This window comes from Petaurus breviceps, unplaced genomic scaffold (genome assembly GCF_028583685.1).
Source record: "Petaurus breviceps papuanus isolate PSGF00001 unplaced genomic scaffold, PetGlider_PUasm1.0 126, whole genome shotgun sequence".
Lineage (NCBI taxonomy): Eukaryota > Metazoa > Chordata > Mammalia > Diprotodontia > Petauridae > Petaurus > Petaurus breviceps.
Window position 1 is genome coordinate 14,897,134 of NW_027185655.1, and position 22,676 is coordinate 14,919,809.

Here is a 22,676-nt window from a genome sequence, read left to right on the forward strand (position 1 = left end):
AGCCTTCAATGACTTAAGCAATTATCTTATTCAAGATTTAGTAGTGGTTTATGTAAACCCATGCAAGTCTTTTGTTCTCCACATAGAAGCCAGCCTGGAATGTTTGGGAGCTGTCCAGTACTGAGAGGTAATCATCAAAGACCAATTGCCTCCACCAGAAGGTTTACTGACAGTGAGACTCTACCCTATGCACAAACTTGAGTTCTTGCTTTGAAATGGACTACCACTGAAAAGTTCTTAGAATAGAAAATTGCAACTATGGACTGACTTAACCCTTGATTTATTTTGACCCATGCCAAGTTGAATGCTACTTGCCAGAAATGGGCACCATTGTTAGCCAATTATACTACAGGTCTAGGAAGATAAATGTAGATGCAGATTACACATCCACAATGTTACCAGATACTGGTAGTGTAATGATACTACTGGAAGGTTAGACAGTAATCTGTGACATCCAAGGAGTAAGATAGAGTGCAACGAAGTGGAAATACAGCTGAGAACTTGGGACTTCCACCAGTTCACCAAATACATATGTAAACCTTTTTCTTGTTAATACAATCATCCTTGGTTCTCATTGTCTGCAGAAGACTAATGAACCAAATGATACAAACCAAAGAGCCAGAATATGATCCAAAAACCCTCAGTCTACTAGTCAGAAAAAGGCACCTTACTGCTAAGATAATGGCAGAAATTATAGTTGAAGAATGGAGTAGTGTAGCAGACTGTGGCAGATTCTTACATGTACAAGTAAGCAGCTGGTGCTACAAAGACCTTACCCACCCAACTGCCATCAATATCTTGCATCATGACTTTGTATAGGTCAAGAAATACTTGGGGCGGCTAGGTGGCGCAATGAGTAGAGCGCTGGTCCTGGAGTCAGGAGGACCCAAGTTCAAATGCGGCCTCCCACACTTGACACACTTACTAGCCTTGTGACTTTGGGCAAGTCACTTAACCCCAATTGCCCTCCAAAAAGCAACAAAAAAAGAAAGAAAAAGAAATATTCTAGGGCTGGTAAAAACAATACAAAACAAAAAACTAACAGATTTTACCCAATATGACTACAGATGTCACCAAAAAATATGAAATTTGTGCTAGATGTGTACAAAGAAAGCCATTACCAATTCATGCTTCATGTTTGGTGAATATAATAAATTCCATCAAGTCTTTGGAATTTGTATTGAATTTCTATATCTAGAAAAATATAAATAATTTATTAATGCTGACTAACCATTTTTAAAAGTCTAGAACTACTCCTTACCATCCACAAGGAAACCAAGAGCCTAAACATTTCAACTGACCATTGTTAAACATTCTGGGGCCTCTCAAACCAGAACAAAAAGCTTACTGGATTCAAACATGTCACATCTAGTATATGCCTACAATTCTACCAGGAGACTTTAAACCATACTTGCTTATGTTTATCTAAGAACTGAAGACTTGTATTTTGGAACTTCAGATGAAGCAACTACTCAAAAGCATAATATATCTCATTTGAGCAAACAGCTGAAAAAGGTCTACCAATACACCATAGTTTCAATACAGAAGATCTTTGGCAAAAACAGAAGAAGATATGATTTAATAGTACAAAACTAAGACCTCCAAGGAGATCTAGAGTTCTGTGGAGAAACCTTTGCATTAAAGGGACTTAGAAGCTAACTGAGAGATTGAAGCTGACCCATACAATGTTGATGAGAGACTGGTCATGTTGGCTGTTTATGAAACAGCACAGGTGAATCAAAGAGGCTTTTTAAGACTATTCAACATATCCACTTATTGCCCATAGCAGAGTTCACTGAATCTTTCAATAACCAAGTGAAATGATAGACTTTGACTTCACTGAATGCTGAGCAAAAGACACTGTCCATCGACTGTACATAAACTCTCAAATAAGGCAAGGGTGCTGACAGTGAGGTCCCCACTGATGGCGACTAGCTGACTTTTTATAAGGCAAGGGGCTTGGACCCAGAAGGACCCCCCTTTTATTGCCCAGAACTGCTACTTTAGAAATTCCGAGAGGACAGATAACACAGAGCACAAAGTTGGCCCCTAATGTCAGATGAGGTTTCATCTGACAAATTCATAATGACCCTGATGGTCAGCCTGTACCATACACTAGCTCAGGTATAGGAATGAAGATATCATCCAGGGATAAAGAAACTAAACAAATTAGACCAATCACTAGATAAATTTATGATGTTACTGGTGGACCTGACAAATATGCATGTATCCAGACAACAATACTAGAAAGTGACCATGTGAAGTGTGATTTGCATACAATTTGCATATTTTTCCTAGTGTGTGTTAACTCTTTGAGCATGTTTGTTTTTATTTTTCAGTTGGAGGGGCTTGGACCCAGAACTTGGTGTGGTCCAACTGACTATATTTTATATCTTGGGCTATGTACATGCCATAGCAATGTCTGTTAATCATTTTGTCCATTTTGGGGGTAAATGCTAATGCTGGTAGGTAAATTTTAATAATAACTAACATTTATTGAGTACTTTAAGATTTGCAAAACATTTTACACATATTTGTTCTTTGCAACAACCTTGTGAGGTAGGTGCTGTTATTTTCATCCCCATTTCACAGATTAAGAAACTGAGGCTGAGAAGTCATAACTTTCCCAGGGTCATACATATCTGAGGCAGGACATTGTATATATGTGAACATTCAAATATATACATACAATTACATATGTATAATTACTGATAGTATTAAGGTTATAGAGAACTAGCTATCCTTTGTTGCTTATGATTTATAGCTGTGTACTATGAATATGCATATACTCACTCTATGCATAAAGCAGTTACTACAAAGCATTTGCTCCATCAAGTTCACTTCCACAAATACAGCATAGCTGAGAGATTCATTTCTTAGCTGGCAAGACATGGTGTCTTGGCTACCAGAATAATCCACTGCTGGGCTGGAACCCAAAGGTCGTTCCATAGCCCTGTTCTTACTCCCCAAGGACGGAGGGGACAGAGAAGGGAGTGTGCTCTGTGGGTGAAGGAAGAAATGCTTTGTAATTTCTGTTCCTGTTGTATATTTTCAGTAAATATACCTTTGTCAAAACTAATTGATTATTAATTAATTAATTAGTTAAACAATCGTGAGGCATTAATCACTAGGTCAGTCTTAGGAGGTAGAGGTAATATTAATAGGTACTAGTTAGATGATATTGAAGAAATAACAAGTAAATGATAAAACATACTGGAATGGGATATTGAGCCAACAGCATTAGAAAGCTACCCTCGGTCCTTCATGGTTACCTTCAAAACCCAGAGGGGGAGTAGTAACCTGCTCTGGTGAGCCAACTTTCAAGTGAAGTCCAGAGAGAGATAAGGTCTTCCTGATGGTCTAAATAGGTGACACTAAGTTCAGAGGTTTCTGAATTCAATGGTTAGGCAGAAGATTTCAAAGATGGAGATTTCCTTAACAGAGTACTCCTTAGAAAAGGAAGAGAACCGCCACCATGACTTCAACAGCTAGAGGACCAGAGTCACGTCATGGGACTCCATGGGAGATAGGACATCTGGACCTTGCCAACCCCTGATACTGACAGGAGTTACTTAGTGGGTACGAGGGGAATAAGAGTGTTTTCTCAGTAGTCTTCCAAGGTGTCTTCACCTTCTGGGAAAAGTCTAATGAGGTATTTGAAGAATTTATATTCTTGCATTTGTTCAAAAGGCCTAGTAAGTCCTTTGGATCTTATGCATTTTCTGTGGTGGTTGAAAAATGGCTAATACCCATACTGTACACTGAATACTTGAAGCATCATTGGGGACCTATTACCCACATTTAGGAAAACCTAGACAGGACTTAGTGGCACAGTGGATGGAGAGCTGGGCCTAGAGTCAGGAAGACCTAAATTCAAATCTAGCCTCAGACGTTTAATAGCTGTGTGACTCTGGGCAAGGCATTTCACCCTGTTTGACCCACTTTCCTTATCTGTAAAATGAGCTGGAGAAGGAAATGGCAAACCATTCCAGGACGTTTGCCAAGAAAACCCCAGATGGGGTCCTGAAGAATTGGACACGACTGAAAAATGACTGAACAAAGACAGGGCCTGTACCACAAGCATATTTAAAGATTTTTCTGAAGGACCCCAGGTAGGGACAATGAGAAAAAGAGAAAAACTGGCCTACTGGGGTCAGACTCTTATGAACAAACCTGGTCTCTGCAAGCCCAGAGTCTTGGGGGCAAGGGAAAGGGAGAATGGAACTTGGACCATAGATTACAACAGATTTATGATTCTAAGGGGTCAAATACTCAAGTAAGAAACATAAGAATTTTCATTTTACTTACTAAAATTTATTACAAATTTGGTCAGGTTATCCAGCTACAGATTCAACTTTATAGAAAAAGGAATATATTTGGTATAAGATAGTATGCTACTTATACAAGTTTCTGAGCTGAAAATTAATAATTATGTTGAAAAATCCATTATTTCAGGAAGAAATAAATTGCTTAAATGATTTTAAAATGTTATTCCACTTGAATGAACTTAAGACAGTGCCATAAAAAGGATGTGAGCAAGAAAGGAGCAAATCTCCGTATTAAGTGTGTATCCAAATGTGTGTATTAAGTGAGGAATTTTTTTTTTCCTTTTTAGGTAGAAATAGTGTTAAAAACAAATTCTCTTTCTATAATTTGAATTACAATGGGTAATTAATGTAAATCAATTCAGAAAACAAGGGACTATGCTGTCATTTACAATTAAATCATTATACAAGTGAAGTCTGATAGTGAGAGAAACACAATTTATTTAGGTTGACTTTTTTTCAGAATACAGTCATTTTACCCATAAATCTCAGAACCATCTACAGCTCGGCAGAGGCACATTAAGTTTTCCCTAGTCACATTTAAAAACCAGAGCCAAAATCCAGATATAATCACCATGTCCTCTGGAAACAATGCTTAACTGGATGAACTTATATCTCTGTGGTCAGAGAAGCATGAAGGAGTAGAAAGAAAATGAGTTTTGGGGTCAGAAGACCTGAATTCGACTGTTAGACTTTCATTTACTATGTGACCACCGGATGGATGAGTAATTTCTTTTCTCTGGTTCTCACTTTCCTCATTTGTAAAATAATGGCGATGTTGAGAATGGTGGAAAGAACAGGCGTTTAGTGTTAAATCCAGAGTCAGAGGATTCAGGCATACTTCATTGGATAAGTCACTAAACCATCCTGGGCTGAACTTAGTTCATTCATCCCCTCAATAAGGTGGGTAACACCAGATGGCTTCTGAGGACCCTTCCAGCTCTGGGACGATGACCCTTTGACTCTGGAGTCAGAGACTCTTGGTTCGAATTTTGCCTCTGACACTGTGTGACTGAGTGATTCATGGTGCCCAAGTCTGTTTCCTCAACTCAAAACAGATGTTGACCATATGTCCTCTGTCGGTGCTAGCTCTATGTACTATGGGTCTATGCCAAGATCATCTCTATTCTCCCTCCTAAATCTAAAATCTGAGCATTCTGAAGTTTTGTCTTTGACTGTCATTGTTCCCTGACAATCTGTTGTAATCTGGGAAATGCACATTCTTGATCTTCTCGATCTTTCCCATATGGATGGTCAGGCCAGATTTCTCCAAGCGCTTACAAATGTCTTCCAGGAGGCTCTGCAGTGACATCTGTAAAGGAAAGTATCTAGAGACCCTCCCCCACATAACGAACCTCTCTTCACCTTGACCATCTTCTTCTCTCACATGGTGATGAAAACATCTTGGAAGCATACATCTCCCTGACTCAACATTTCACAGCAGGTATAAATAAGAGCACTCATTTTAAAAAAGTGGCAACTTGAAAATCATTTGGCCATCCATCCAACATATAATATAGCATTTGACATAAATGTAATGGGGAGCAGGGGTTGATCCCCTTCTTCTCACAGCTGATGTAATCATGCAAAGTGAGGGACACATAACAGAACTAATAAGGCATCAGTACACTAATGAAGTACAAAGGTCTGTCTATACCCTGTCATAACTTTATGAAGTATGAAGGAGTTCTTTGATCGAATTGAAAGCACAGCTGGCCAAAGATTGGGCATGACCTTGAAGGCCTTTCTAGAAGCTAAGCCTACTAAACCCTGGAGCCAGTTCAAAAGTTTATGAGAGTTTGAGACACAGCTGAAAGTCATCCAGCAAGGACAAAACACTCTGTGGAGATATAGACATGTTGAGGAACAGAGTTCCATGCAGGAAATAGCTTCCAGTAGCAAGAAAACAGCTGACTAAGGATTAAAGAGAGACCTAGACCTGATGATTAATAGTCAAACTATGGATATGGAAAGGCACAGACCCGATACGCCTAACTGCAGAGCTGAGACACTGTGCCTGGTGGAGAACAGCATGAGAACTCAATAAAAAGAGATATTGGGGCTGTAGATATTAGGGCACATTTTCTCAGTCATGTATGTTCCCTACATGTGTGTCCCACCACCATCATACTCTGAGTGTATGCTCATTTATCACATGGATGCTGTGTTTTGGAAAGAGGGCTTCCCAGGTTGCTGGGGAAATGGGGAGTGTGGAAAGGGGACATTTTGTGGATATTAATCTTACAATGCCTTTTGAGCAAATGCTTTTGCTTTGGAAAAAATATGTCTATTGGCAAAAAATAAACTCACTAGGTGGGTGTCATAAGTAATAATTTCAGGGGTACAGATCCATCCACCCAAACTGGGTAGTAGTCACCCCTCTGGGGATCTAAACCTACAACCTGTGAGTGCTGAATGGGGGAGGTAGCTCAGAGCAGTTGTTATATAAATAATCATAACACAATTCTATTTTAATGATATAGAAAATATACATTTTATATAACACATGTAATATATAATATGATTTTAGAGAGGTAGTAGGTGACCTTGAAAGGTTTTTAAATGACTATTCAAATTGTTGCTTTTTTAAAACATTAGAACCCAATGAAAAAACAAACAAACACCCCAATTAAAATAATTATGAGGGCACCATGATCATGAGTCCAGTTAGTTAAGGTGCTATGAATTCTGTTTTTCACAAGCACTTGCCAATGGCAGACAACATACGAAACAATTAATTATACACTGGGCCTGAGTACCTGAAGGAGAAGGTTGTCCTTTTACCACTCCATTTTTAGTCTTTTCTTCAGAATTCATTACTTCCTTATAGATCAACTCTGCAAGAAATAATTGTCAGGGTAATTGCTTTTTGGTTCAGGCTTCAGAGAAATTCATTATTCAACAACAAATGACATTTTTGATGTGATGGGGGTAAAATAAAATTGAGCAGCATTTCTTTTTGTCTTATTTCATCATTTTCTTCCTATGCTTTACCAGCCCTACTGAGCTTATTTATTTGGACACATATCCTTACTATAATCTATACTATATAATAAACTATATAATGTAATATACTATATAATCTACATTATATCTCTTTAAGAGTTCAATCCTTGACCTTTTGCTTTTCAACATTAACTCATTCACTCAACTTATTCAATGAAGTGTTATTTATCGAGAGTCTATTTTGTGCAAGGGACTTAACCTGGTGATTTGTGGATAATATTAAGAAAAAAGCTATGATCTCTTACCTCAAGGAGCTTACAGGGAAGAAAAATATGACAAATACACTAATAATACTTCATGATTTCTTCAGTACTAATACTTCCACTACCAATATTGAAACCCTTTTCATATCCTCTCATGCTGAGTAAATCTTAATTTACATAAATCCTCCATATTTTCACATAAATATTCCACAGAGGATTTGCCTAACAAAATAATGCAAAGAAGAATGTTTAAGTGTTATGAGCCTTCAAAAGGAAGAAGAGATTACATATATCTGGGGTATCAGGGAATATATCATGAAGACAGAAGCATGTTATCTGGCCCACAGAGGTTGTAGAGGACTGGATTAGATGATCTCTGAGGTCTTTTGGAATTCTGAGCGTCTTTATTCAGCAACTTCAGGTAGGAGATATTGGCACAGGGAGGAAAGGTATCTTCTTCTATGAAGAGAAAAGCCTTAAAGTTTCAATATCCATGTGTCCTCCCAAGCTCCATCTCTGACCTTACCTTCTCTTTATCTCAGTCAGTCAACATATCTCCAGCTGTTTACAGAGTACCTCCATGTATGTCTTGACAACACTTGAAACAACAAAAACTTGATTCCCAAATGGATACCAAAGTTTGCCTATTATCTCACCCATCACTTCTCTCTCTACTCCCTCTATCTAGTCTTCCCAATTCTACATTTCCATGATCGGTTCTGTTTACAGACCATCTCATTTCTAATTTATTCCAGTTCATTCTAAATTCATCTGCTAAGATAATCTTTCAAATAGTAAAAGAATATTCTATTTATTTCCTGGGTGTTCTTCATTAGTAGGAGAGACAAGGTATGGGGTCTTAGAGTTCAATGTTCAGCAGCAAGTCTGGATGGACCACTCCTGGAGCTAGGTTTCATCAGCAACCTCTCAGTTCTCAGCAATCTGACAAGCTAAAGAGACTTCTCCAAATTCTCTTTTGCCCCGATGAACAAAGATGAAAATTTTCTTCTTTCCTCTCTGCCTGCCCATCAGACCCTACTTTCTTGAGAAGACAAAGTGATCTCCCTTGGACCTGACAATATAACTTAAAAGGAAGCATATAAACTCAGAAGAAAATTGGATGATGAGATGGAGTTCTCAGGCAAAGCAATCCTGCACAGACTTGCTTTCTACAGACTTTGACTTTGCAGCAAACATGTCTATGAAAGAACCTGTATGTATCTCATCAAATCAAATGTAAACTCTTCAGCTTTTTCAGCTACATTCAACTGGTCCATCATATCCATGCATCTGCATTTCTTCATATTCTTAAATAAACTCCTAGGCAGTATGTTTAAAAGAAAATGGGAAATACTTGAATTCTAAGAACTTATGAGGTTCCTAACTCCTTCATGACTATGTAGTCCTCAATCCATTAACCATTCCTACCAAATCAATAATGTCTGAAGCAGGCAATCAAAAAGTTAAGCTAAATTCTTAATTAAAATTTGCAAATTCTTGATTTATGTAGGCTCTTTTCATAGAACCCATTCTATTCAGATCCTAGGTGCATTTTTGTGTTGATGAAAGTAGGTTTAATCCAAGATTTCTCCACCACATATCACTTATAATTACATGTGCATATAAACTCCTCCATCTGGCATTTAACACTTTTAACAATCTGGTCCTTTCCTACCTTTTTTTGGAAAATAAAAAGCCAGCCTCAAGCATTTTATTTATAGCAATAATAAAACTTGAAACTCATGCAGTGGAGGTAGAGTGGGTGGTGGCACATTCTCTTACCAAATCACTACACAGGACAGCAAAAGAAGATCAGGGTAAGGAAAAAGGAAGATGAGGGTGGGGAAAGAAATATCACCAGTGGGGGAGTTTGGCATCAAAAAAGAGGAGATGTTGAAAGCTGTGATGACCAAATCAGATTTTTGTTTATTTGTTTATTTGACATCAGATTTTTGTGTATTTGTTTTCTATTTATTTATTCTGCAGAGAGCACGAGTGGTTGTGATGATAACTGGGCTTTAATTGTGTTGAAAACGTCTACCTTCTACCTTCAATCTTAACAATCAATTCAAGTTCTTAGAATTAGCTGGTTGTGGAGTTTTGATGGGTCCTGAAGACTGAAAAAAATTCTCCAAATCCCTTAGAAACCCATAATATGGAAGAGAAAATAGCTTGTCTTGATTTATCTATTTTCAGACTGTACCACTCAGTCAAATGTAAGCGCCTTGAGGGAAGAGACTTATTTATTTTGTCACAGTGCCTTGCACATAGTAGCTAATTAATAAATATTTGCTTCCTCTTGTTGTGTCTTGTTCTTCCCCATAGAAGGGCGGCATTAATATTAGAATATAAGAAATGTTGAAGATTTAGAGACTATTAGATTGGATAGAATTAGAGAATTTCATTGCTAATCATTATTACATCAAGTAGGAAATGTTTCAATGTATTTTCTGAGTTTTTAGAGATTTCACATGCTGCTTTTTAACAAAACAACAAAAAAGACTTCTACTTTACTTTGTCAATATATTTACCTTTCCATTCTTCAATGGTATGTTCTCTCTCATCCAGCTGTTTATCATATATTTGTGGAGGAGGCTACAGAATAAAAATGAATATAAGTATTTTTCCTACTAAAAACAATATGCACACATGACATAAAATAACAATATAGGGGGATTTTCCCATTTATTTGCATCCCTTGGTACGGAATAGAATGGATGTAATATGGATACTGATGCCTACTGGTCTATTCTCAACCTGTAATTTCACTTAGAACACAGAGTCAAAGTATAAAATATCTTATACATACAACAAAAACATATTTAATCCTGCCTTAGAGTAATTAGGGTAGGGTTCAGTAAGGAAAATAAAGGAAATTGTGCTGGGAATTAACATACATGATTAAGATGGTGGGGAGAGATGGACTCAGCCTTCTGTCTGGAGATTTTCCCCAAAATGTAAACTTAGGAAGAGTTCCTTTGATTCTTAAGCCAACAAGAAATTGGTTGAATGACACACTTGGTTCCTCGTATGAGCCCTTACTTTGTTTGTTATTAGCCAGGGATCATTAGGGGCTTAGTGTTGTGGTAAATGCTAAATGGGAAACAATGAGAGATAGTGGATAGGGAGCTGACCTTTTACGAAGACCTGAGTTCTAGTCCCACCTCTGGCTATATTCTCTTGAGTAAGTCAGTTGACTTCCCATTTCCCCAAACAGCTAAAACTGTAAGCTATAGAGTAGTTTTTTGTCTACGTTGATAGAATATTTCTTCACGAAGAAGACACTTAGCCCAATGATGTCACATATTGTGACACCCCTCTCCAAATAAAAATCTCAGAACTAGACATAATCTCAAACATAATTTTCAAAAGCATGACTTCTATATGATAAGGTACTTGATGTTTTTCCTTAACATTAGAGGTCCAAAATAATATCTGACCAGAACTTACAAGAAGTACCCTTCTGCAAATCTGAGCTATATGTACCACTAAAAATAGTAAAGTCCTATTTGCAAATTCATAAGACATTCAAATCTAGTCTTGACTGGTATGATGAGGCACTGATTTTGGACTGGATTCAAAGTAATATGCTCCAGTTATAGCAACTTTATAGAATGAGCTGTTTGACAAAAACTACTGGGAAAACTGAAAAGTAGTCTGGCAGAAACCAGGCATAGACTAACATCTCATACTGTTTACCAAGATAAACTCAAAATGGGCATGTGATTCAGACATAAAGGGCGATATAAGAAAATTAGTGTAGCATGAAAGAAATTACCTATCACATATCTGGATAGGGGAAGAATTCATGACCAAGCAAGGGATAGAGAGGTTCATTTTGATTATGTAAAGTTGAAAAGTTTTTGCATGAACAAAATCAATGCTAAAATAAGAAGAGAAGCAAGTAACTGGGAAAATATCCTTGTGGCAAATTTCTCTGATAAAGGTCTTATTTCTAAAATAAGAAGCCAAATTTATAAGAATAAGATCATTTCTCAATTTATAAATGGTCAAGGGATATGAAGGGGCAATTTTCAGAGGAAAAAAACTCAAAGCTACCAATAGTCATAAAAATGCTCTAAATCACTAGTAATTAGAGAAATGTAAATTAAAACATCTGGGGGGGTATCACCTCAGGCTCATCAAATTAGCTAGGATGACGGAAAAGAAAAATGACAAATATTAGAGGAGATGTGGGAAAATAGGTACACTAATGCATTAGTGATATGAACTAGTCCAACCATTCTGGAAAGCTATTAAATAGTGCATGTCCTTTGACTCAGCAATATTACTACTAGGTAGCAAGATCCAAGGGATCAAAGAAAAAAGATTCATATATTAATAATATTTATTATTATACCACTCCTTTTGAGATAGCAAAGAATTGGGAACTGGAGGGATGGCCAACAACTGGGGAACAGCTGAACAGATTATTGTATATGAATGTAATAGAATACTATTATGATATAAGAAATGATATAGGGAATGGCTTCAGAAAATCCTGGAAAGATTTATGTGAACTGACGCAAAATAAAGTGAGCATAACCAGGAGAATATTGTACACAGTAACAGCGATATTTTAAAGATAATCAACTGTGAAAGAGTAACTGATCAGTACAAGGACTCTGAGAAAATGACAAAAGTGTCCTCTCTTCAACATTCACAAAGAGAGTATAGAAAAGTAAACACAAGGGATGAGCGTGGTTCTGTTCTGTTTTGTTAGTCTTTATGAGAGGGGAAAAAGGAAGAAAAAAGGAACACATCAGGGAAGCAATGTTATTTTTCATAATTTGGGTACAGTAAAATGATAGTCTACAAACATGAAGGTGGCTTGGAGGGAACCAGGAATTTAACAGGAAAATCAAACTAACTGACGTAGCAAGATGCCATGAAAAAGAGAGATAGGAGGTGATCTATAGCAGACAAGTCAAACCATCACCATTGCTTTGATTAGCACCTCCCTTCATATCTCAATGGAGATGGGCCATGACCCTCCACTCAAGACCCTCAGGAATAGCAATGACCAGGCTGTGAAGCCATCAGTGAGGGGAGAAATCACTGTGGAGAAGACCACCTTCCTTGCCACTACCATCACCAACTACTAATTAACTGCCATTATACTAAACCCAAGAGCCTTGTGAGTGACAGCACCATGTCTTCCCCTCTAACCCCCAACCAACCACTGGTACACCTTCCAGTCCAGCTCTCTTCCCTTCATCTTGTAAAGCAATTACTCTGTGACCTGGCAACTGATTTTGTGGGTGCTATAGCCACAGAATGTCTTTGCTACCAAAATCTTCAGCACTGCCAAATGCTTCACTAACAGAAACTGATGTGATTTTATCAGTGGCAATGAAATTTAAAATGAAGTATTACTGTTTGCTTTGCTGCTATATCCTTCCATTTGATTTGTTACTGAAACCTTCTATATATACTATCTTTCCCATTAAGGTGAGCTCCTTGAGAATAGAATCTATCTTATTTTTCCATTTATATCCCTAGGGCTTAACACAGTGCTTTGCATAGAGTAAGTGCTTAATAAATGCTTTCTCAGTCATTCATCTAATTTGGACAAAGGAGGCTATAAATACATATACACACAGTTTGATGCAGAAATACATTAATTCCAAAAGATAAATAAGAAGCAGTAGGGAGATGGGAAAGAGGAGTTTAAGAAGGAATTTAAAGTTGAGGAGGGAATAATTGCAAGTAAAACATTTCATTTATAGTGGGGTAATCAAAAAGAAGGTATGAAAAAGAAATAAAATGTAAGAACCAGTGATTGCAGCCTGAACAGAATAAAGAAAGAATAGACAGAGAATCAGGATAAGATCATTTCAATTATAGATCACAATGTTGACCCCATTCCCTTTCTTTTATCACATTCTTTTTCTTTGTAAAAATCGGAGAGGGATGGAGCAAGGAGAAAAAGAGAGATTTGATGGAAGGAAAAAATATAATCATAATCAAGAATTGCAATGGGATAAACTCACCAATAAAACTGAGAAGGACAGAAGATTGGATTGGAAAGCAGAATCAAGAAAATGGTGCTTATAAGAAACACACATATAAACAAAGATTCATACATATTGAAAGTGAGGGACAGGAGCATAATTTATCATGTTTCAGGTGAACAAAAAAAAGCTGATCATAAGCCTAGGCAAGGGAACAATAAAAATAAATACAGTAAAGAGACATAAACAGGGAAATTATATTGTGCTTAAAAGCACCATAATTAATGAAAGGTTATCAGCACTCATCAGTACTATAACCAAATGGTATAACTTTGAAATATTGAAAAGAAACACTAATCTAACAACAAGAAAAAATAACAAAACTATATCTGAAGACCTCCACATGTCCTTTTCACATCTAGACAAATTGAAAAATTAAAAAAATAAACAATGGAAGTTAATAATTTGTATAGAATTCTAGAAAACTTAGATATGATAGATCTCTGGTAACTATTGAATGGAAATCAAAAGATATATAGATATTTCTCAGCTTTGAATGGAACCTTTACAAAAATTTCTCATATATAAGGATATTAAGAAAACCTCATAAACAAAAGCAAAAAAGTAGAAATATTAATACTATCCTTTTTTGAATGCAACCAAATAAAAATTATCAATAGGGGGCATTTAAAGGAAGCATTCAAACTTGAAGAGAATCTAAATAACATAGTCCTAAACAATGGGTAGGTCAAAGTACAAATCATAGAAGAAATAACGTTTTACTTTTTGAAAATGGGAATGTGATAACACACTAAAACTCCAAGGTTTCCTTATGGAGAAAATTGATATCTCTAAAATGTTTCATCATCATCAACAACAAATAGAAAGAAGAAATCAATGAATTAAACACCTTTTAAAAGTCTAGAAAAACTAACAAAACAAACAATCAAATATAAAATAATCAAATAAGCATAAAATAGAAAACTTCAAAATAAAACTGAAAAGTCCATTGAACTAATAAATGAAATGGGATCTTTGAAAAAAAATCCTAACAGAGAACTAATCTATTCTAAAAGGAGGAGGAGAAAGCAAACCAAATTACCAAAAAACAAAAAGGGAAATAAACTATAGATAAAGAGAAACTAAAGGGAAAAAACACAGCCCAAGTAGAATTAGAAATCAATTTGATCACATATTCAAAGAAAATTATTTTTGCCATTATATAAATTGTTTTCAAAAATAGAAAAAAAAGGCATTGAACCAAACTCCTTCCATGAGAAAAATATGATCCTGACATTCAAACCAGGGAGAGGTAGAAAAGAGGAAGAAATTATAGACCCAAAGTTCTTAACCAAGATTTTATTGACTAGTTTCCAAAAAATATTTTTATATCTGCATTTAAACATATTTTTCTTTTTCAATAATTTAGAGATAACATTTTTGAGAAGTAGTCTATAAACTTCACAAGAGTCTCAAGAGATCTATGACACAAAAATGATTAAAAATCTCCACTACAGAACACTCTCTCTAAAGAATGTTGATGCAAAAATTTTTAACAAGATATTATGAAAGAGGAAAGGGCAACATAATAAAATATTACATACTAGACCTACTTGAATTTTTACCAGGAATATAAGACTGGTTCAAAATTAGGAATATTATAATGGACGCATTAATAACAAAACAATAAAAATACAGGACTATATCAACAGATCCAGAAAAGGTCTTTGACAGCAATACAACTTATTCATGTTAAAAACATAAAAATCTTATTAAAAATGAACCATTCCTTGACATTTTCAATACTATTTAAAATCAGGAGCTAGAATTATCTGGAATGGAGATATGTTAGAAGCCTTTTTAATAAGATCAAGGGCAAAACAAGGATGTTCATTGTGACCACTATTATTTCATATAATTCTAGAAATTCTAACTCTTTCAATAAAGCAAGATAAAGAAATAGCATGACTAAGCATAGGCAAGAAGGAAATTAGTTAATTAAGGAAATTAGAATAATTAAGATCATTCCAATAATGTAACAGAGTATAAAATAAGCCTCTCTCAGCAGTTGTATATATTATCAAGAAGCTCAAGGAAAAAAAGAAAAAAAAAGAAATTTCATGCAAAACAACTACAAAATGCATAAAATACTGAGAGTACACCTATCTAGATACACTCAGAACTTAAATGGATACAATCACAAACCACCATTTATAGAAGTTAATTAAAATATTAAAAGGCTTAAATAATTGAAATTATATTAATTCCTCGTGGTTGAAACATGCTATTATAATAAAAATATCAAAATCCTAAATGAACTTACAGATTTTAGTACTGTGTCAATCAAGCTATCAAAAAATTACTTTATAGAACTAGACAAAATAATAAAAATTAATCAAAAGGAACAAAAAGGTCAAGAATCTCAAATGAATTAGTAAAAAATAATATTGGAAGGAAGGGGACCTAGGAGTACCAAATCCCAAACCATACCTCAAAGCAGTAATCACCTAAAATATTTGGTACTGGCTTAAAAGCAGAATAGATTTGGTATATAAGACCCAGAAGCAATTGAACATAGTGGCATACTGTGTGATAAACCAAAGGATCCATGCTACTGAGAATAAGGATTTGATGAAATGCTGGGAAAATTGGAATGCAATCTGGGAGAAATTAGACTTAGGTTATTATCTCATGCTATTTAACAAAATGTTTCAAATGGACACATGAGCTAGATATTAAAAGTTCTACCATAAATTAGTGCAATGGGAATGTAAATTTACGTTGTTGCCATCTTTCTTAGATGGCATTGTGTAAGATCTTCTCTGCCCCTAGGTTAAGTGCACCTGGAGCCTGTGGTTGGAGGCTTGTTATTCTGGAGATACTTTGTGATTGGGCAGTGGGTCAAGAGGGTTGTGACATTCTCTGAGCCAGGAGAAGGCTATATAATCCCTGATGTGAGGTGTTGTTTTGGGGCTCACTTTGAGAAGTGTTGTGTAATTTGACCAGATGAGACTCTGGACAGCCGTTGAGAGCCCCCTGGCTTTGAAAAACCCAGATGTTGATGTTTCCTTCTCTGGTAACTGACTAGGTATGGATGTAATGGTTGGACAGTTGGAGGCCTGTCTGCTTAATCTGTTTGTTTCTCTGTCTTCTTGTAATTTCTGCTTATACCCTCTGTATACTCTGAAGTTCGGGGTGTTGACCTTTTTCCCCTGAACTAGGTAAACGATATATGTTTGATTGATTAAAGTAAGCTTGTTAACCCATTTTGAGTGGCTTTCCTTTAGAAAAAGCAAATCTAAGAACCTGTATTGGCAGCCATCCTGGGGATGCTGGGGTGCTTGCTGCTGCAATTAGCAAAGAAGGTAAAGACACACCTTTTACAATTGTATATATGGCAATTGTTAACTAATAAAGATGATCATACAAATTAAAATTGATAATTTTACTAATACCTAAATAACTCATACCATTTCAAATCTATTTGTCAACTTTTTTTCTTAAAAATTATTCTAATATCCTATTTTTATATGGGACCAGAAATCAAATGGTTTCAAATTTATTTTCAATTTTGAGATGTTCTGTTCCTGCCAACATAAGGACAGGTTTTGCTGCAAGTGTTTATGAAAAATGTTAAATCTGGGAAATATATTTTTTACCAGAATAAATTTACAAAAATACAAAAGGAAGTAAGACTAGGGCAGGAAATAGCCCATCCATTTGTTCCTCTGGCAGGCTTATTTCTTTCAGTATACCTATTACAGGAGTAAGCACTTATAATTTTAAAAACACACACACATCTTCCAGTCTATCCATTTGGAAAGTCATCTTTCCTGGTATAAAGGGCAAAAGACACTGGCTACCATCTTGGTCATGTTGCTGCCATGAGATGACCACCATCTCTCCTTTCTCTTTCCTTGTTTTCCTCTTGAGTCTTCAAACTCTGAAGTTTCTGCCTGCACCCAACCCTGCCCCTCATCTGACTATTAACTGTGTCAGCTTCCTCTCTTACTAAATTGGGAAGAACTATAAATCCCAGGTGGGTTGTGGTCAGCCAACTTCTTGTTGTTGAACACACACACACACACAAACATATACACATACAGTTTTACATAACTGTATTAATTAGAAAATCTTTTATCCTCTTTTTAGAAGTTTCTTCCCTGGGGCAGTTAGGTGGTGTGGTGTATAGAACACAGGCCCTGGAGTCAGGAGAACCTGAGTTCAAATTCAACCTCAGACACTAGCTCTGTGACCCTGGGCAAGTTATTTAACTCCATTGCCTCACCAAAAAAAAGTGTCTTCCCCTTCCCTCCACAAAATCTAATTTAATATTTCACATGTAGAATATCAAGGAAAGCACATCTATAATGCTTTTGATCTTTCAGCTAAGAAAAGAACACAAGGTCATTCTCTTGGCACCTGTCAGATAATCAATGTGAATATATCATGATGTGTCCTTTGCTTTTTGCTTTCACTCCTAAAACCAGACTAGATGGTAAACCTCTCCTTTCATAATAGCCTCACAGATAAAGTATCTACCTGGATCCAGACATCTTGGCATCACAGATAAGACCCTCCAGTGCCCTTTATGTTAGCCAATCTTGATTAAATCAGGGAACAATTCACTCTATAGCCCTCAATCAATTACTTCATGCAGAAATCCAAAAGGGTAGATTCAGAATGAAGGTAGCAGACAGGACCTTGCTCCAACAATCACTGCCCCAGAACTCCCAAGCAAGAGCGAGCTAACTAGTAAGAGATGGAAAACCAAACTTGGGCTGTCAGCTGCCATGCCACAACAATCTGGTCACATATTTGGAAAACCACAGTAATCTATTCACATCTATAGCTAGTTGTCAAAATTATATATCATTATTATATTTATTAAAGCTCCTTTGAACATCCAGGTCATATGTATTTTGCCTCCTTCTAAATGCAGGGCTGCTACACAATTAAGTCACTCATCAGAAGAAGCAATTGCAGCCCAGTGAGGGAAATGAAAGGAGTAGGGAAAATGGATCATCTCCTAAGTCTTCACAGGGTACTCTCATTCCTCTGCTACAGTGAGTAGGGCTAACTTATTCAACTACTAGGATCAGTTCTTGCTGTCCTATTTATAAAATCATTTCTATGGAACTATGCCCCCAATAACATGGATTTACTCAGTCATATAATTATGTAACCAAGTGACATTAGGCAAAGTTAGCTTCTATTAATGAGCTAAGACCATTCAATAGCATCAATTAGTGTTGGAAGAAATAATTAAATATATTGCTAAAAACAGTGATATTCAGCTGCCTATGATATTAAAGCTAATTTAAATGGAAAAAAATTCCTCCCCTCCCCTCATACCTGAAACAAAGTAAGATATCATTTGAATATGGTTTCCTGGCAACACAAATCTTCACTAGTTAATGATGAAAGCAATGGGAGTTATAATGCACCAATGTTATGAGTTATTGGTGTGATTGTCAGGTGTACTTTTAAATGAAATGGTAACAAAGCAACCAATTCTATGTGTTGTTTTCTCCCCTGTTAAGGTAGCAGCAGGAATGATATAATTGACTTAAATACATACAGGAAGAGACTAAAGATTTTCTACACTATGTTTCTTGGAATAATAATAGAATATATTTATATATGTTATATAAATGATGTATTAAATATAATGTATAATTAATAATATAATAATCTTGGAATAATAATTCTTTCTGCCTCAAGAAAGCATGTCATGAGGAACACAGAGAATATAAAACAATTTGAAAGTTAGAGAAAAGATAACGAATATTAACTGGGTTAAAGAAATGGAGGAAAAAAATCTAGTTTGTTTCATTGGGTCTATGGTTACTCTCTAATTTTCACAGCTTGGTAAAACATGGAGATGTTCCATCTATAGGTGCGAAATGAGAAAACTGTGTCTTACCGCCTCGACTTCTGCAGGATCGTACCAGACGTTGATGTATGGATGCTGTAAGGCATCATCCACCGATATCCTTTTGGCTGGATCAATCACTAGCATCTTTGATAAAAGGTCTCTGGCTTGGCTGGCTGAAATTACAAAAAAAAAGCAATTTTTTTTTTTGCTTTTTTGGAGGGGGGAAGGCAGGGCAATTGGGGTTAAGTGACTTGCCCAAGGTCACGTGGCTAGTAAGTGTTAAGTGTCTGAGGCCAGATTTGAACTCAGGTCCTCCTGACTCCAGGGCCAGTGCTCTATTCACTGCACCACCTAGCTGCCCCCCAAAAGCAAAATTCTAAGTGATGGGGTGGAGCGAAGGTAGTAGAAGGGAAGAGGAAAAAATACTGGTGTGAACCAAATATGCATCTTCATTTCAAACACTGATTCAAGTTTTTGACCTTCTAGAAAACAAAATGAATTCTCTATTTCCATGTTTCTCCAGAGTCTGTTTTATTCAGGATTCTGGGGGGCTAACATACAATGAGACTTCCCTCCTTTGAAATTATAAACAAATCTTAGAATATCGAAATTCATCTAGTTCAGATAATTGTTTGCTGATATGCATGCACTGTTATAAGAACTGTATTTCATTCCTATATTTTTACTAAGGGCCCACTCTAACCAACTCAGCTACTGAAGCTAGATACTAGATACTAGGTATGTCTTCTTTTTTTATGTTAATAGGAAGTTAATAGTAGAAAGATATCTAACATATCTTGATTCTATGAAAATTGCTATTCTAAAATCACTTGATTCTATAAAAAATATCAATATCACTTACTAACTCTGTGATTATAAGTGATACATTTTATAATTATGTTTATATGCAGTAAAATTAATCTTCTAATAGCTCGATGAGAAAATTATCATTGGTTTTAATCCTTTTTTAAAAAAATACAAATATCTTTTTGTCCATCAGAGGACATTTTATTTTTCCATTTTACTTGACAGAAAAGAGAGGTGGATGGTTGAAATGCTATGACCTAGGCCATGAGGTAGCTAATCAAAGCCAGAGATGCCATTTTGAAAATCGATTTTCCCACTCCTTTTTTGGATAACACAGGATTTGAACTTGGAAAGGACCTCTTAAACACTCTAGTCTAAACTCCTCATTTTAAAGATGAAAAAAATTATTCCCAGAGAGTTAATGAGACTTTTCCAAGATCCCAGAGGTTAGTGAAGTCCAAGGGTAAGAGAGAGGTCTGAACTCAGGTCCCCTAACTCCAGAACTAGTCTTTCCATTGTGTTGTACCACCTCTGGCCCTTTATCTTTCATTCACTCCCCTTCTTTGGAAAACTGTGCAGTTAAGAACACTAAACTTAAAATATTATTTTGTGAAGTACACTACTAAAACAAAAGAACATAATGGGGTAAAGAAACATAGGCCTAAAGCACAGGGTTAGCTACCAGAGTGTCTGAATCAGAGATGTCCAACTCACTGCCCAAGGATCAGCCCAGACCAGATTAAAATATAGGAAATGTTTAACAAAATAAATAAAAATACAGCATAATATAGATAATGTAAATTTGTGGTTTTCTAAGTCAATACAGGGCTTTAGGGATCCGTTTCTAGTTGAGACTGAGGCAGTATTGAAACACGTTTGACTTTTGAATAGTGGAATATTTTATAAGGATAAGTTTTCAAGGAAAGAAACCAGAACCTTCCAATTAAAACAAATAAAAAGATATTGTGCTGCTTATTTAATTAATAACAAATCTCTACCTGAGAAGAAAGTTGGTACTTTTGAATTGATGAATGAACATTATTAGAGATTACTCAGAAAAAGGAGATAAGCAAGTCTTTGTTGTTCTACTAATCTATTAATATTAGAAAAAATCATCATGGTGACTGAGAAATTGAATGTTTTTGCTCCTCTTTTAACTTCAACCAAAATTTCACCCCCTTTTTTAAAAATGCTGCTTCTTCTTTCTATTGGTAAATGACTTTACCCTTTCTTGTATATTCTAAACTGAATACAATATTTTGTTGTTGTATTTGTCTAACACAAATATCATGTATTATTGTGTATCACATGTGTGTATGTGATTTCTCAGTTCCAGACTGTCAGTCCTAGGATGGTAGGGACCAAGTCTTAGATAAAATTTCAATCTCCCTTATGGTCTAGCACTGCACTATGTACACAGTAGGTACTTTATACCTTTTTGCTTTTAATTAATTCATGATCATAGGACTTAGAACTGGAAAAAGTTTTGGAGATAATTTAATCCAATCTCCCCATTTTACAGATAAAGAAAGTAAAGATTAAAGGAGAGAGGTGTTAGAGATGTCACAAGTATTCCAGTCACTAAAATCTAAAAAATAAATGACTCTGGAATCTTTCTCACACCACCCTAACTCTCAAGTGGTCTGTAACTGCAATATCTATTTTTTTTTAAGTTCTAGAATGTCTCCAATTACAAACTAACATAAAGCTGTCTTTTTTTCCCTACTTTTTACATTCTACATTCATTGTCATTAGAATATTTCTACTCTCTCAGATATAGGACATTAAAAACAGAAACTACAGTATCTATCTGATTTAGAGTCATTCTGAAAAATATCCTGGAAAAAGATGAAAGGAAATAGAATATGCCCTTTTAAAAATATGTCTAATATTGAATTTCCTGTATTTTTTGCTTCAATAGTTTAGCCAATTTTAATTTTGTTAAATAAAGTTTGCCATGGAGGAAACAAATATTGTCATTGTCTCACTGTCCCATCAAAGTCAGCATCAAATCTAGGGCACTGGTTCATAGCCACGTAAGTGAAATTCATAAACAAGAATTAGGCATGATTTCTTTCATTTAATACAATATTTCTCTGACTTTTAATAGAAGAAGCAGGTGAATCCCCTTAAAAACTGAAATTGAGGATTTTGTTGAGGCAGTTAAGATTCTCAGGAGACTTGATGCTAATAGATTTCAGCATAATTTCATGCAGTACGAATTCACCATTAAAGGCAAAACTATGTTTTCAGTTGCCATTAGTTTGCTCCTGAAATTGAAATTTTATTCACTACTTTCATTCACAGGTAGTTCTAATAGTCCAAAACTATACAAGTGAGATAAACTCACAGATATTCAAGTACCTTAAAAACTGATATGGAAACTTCCCAAGCTGAAAAATTTTATTGGAAAGCTTTTACCCTGTGTGAATGATTGCATGTAAATGTATTTCAGAGAGAGGAAGGGAGGGAGGGAGAGAGAGAAAGAGAGAGAGAGAGAGAG

At 35.7% G+C, this 22,676-nt stretch overlaps 1 protein-coding gene across 22 annotated transcripts in view; it reads right to left on the reverse strand.

Annotated features, from left to right (window-relative positions):
• The window catches only part of MAPK10 (mitogen-activated protein kinase 10), a 257,723-nt gene that overhangs the window by 14,329 nt on the left and 220,718 nt on the right, over positions 1-22,676 (reverse strand). For all 22 annotated transcript variants that reach the window (XM_069093364.1, XM_069093328.1, XM_069093333.1 and 19 more), the window contains 3 exons: positions 19,415-19,539; positions 10,066-10,129; positions 7,085-7,162 (listed from right to left, as the gene is read on the reverse strand). In XM_069093364.1, the coding sequence (XP_068949465.1) occupies positions 7,085-7,162; positions 10,066-10,129; positions 19,415-19,539 (267 nt within the window). The remainder of the gene's footprint in view (positions 1-7,084; positions 7,163-10,065; positions 10,130-19,414; positions 19,540-22,676) is intronic.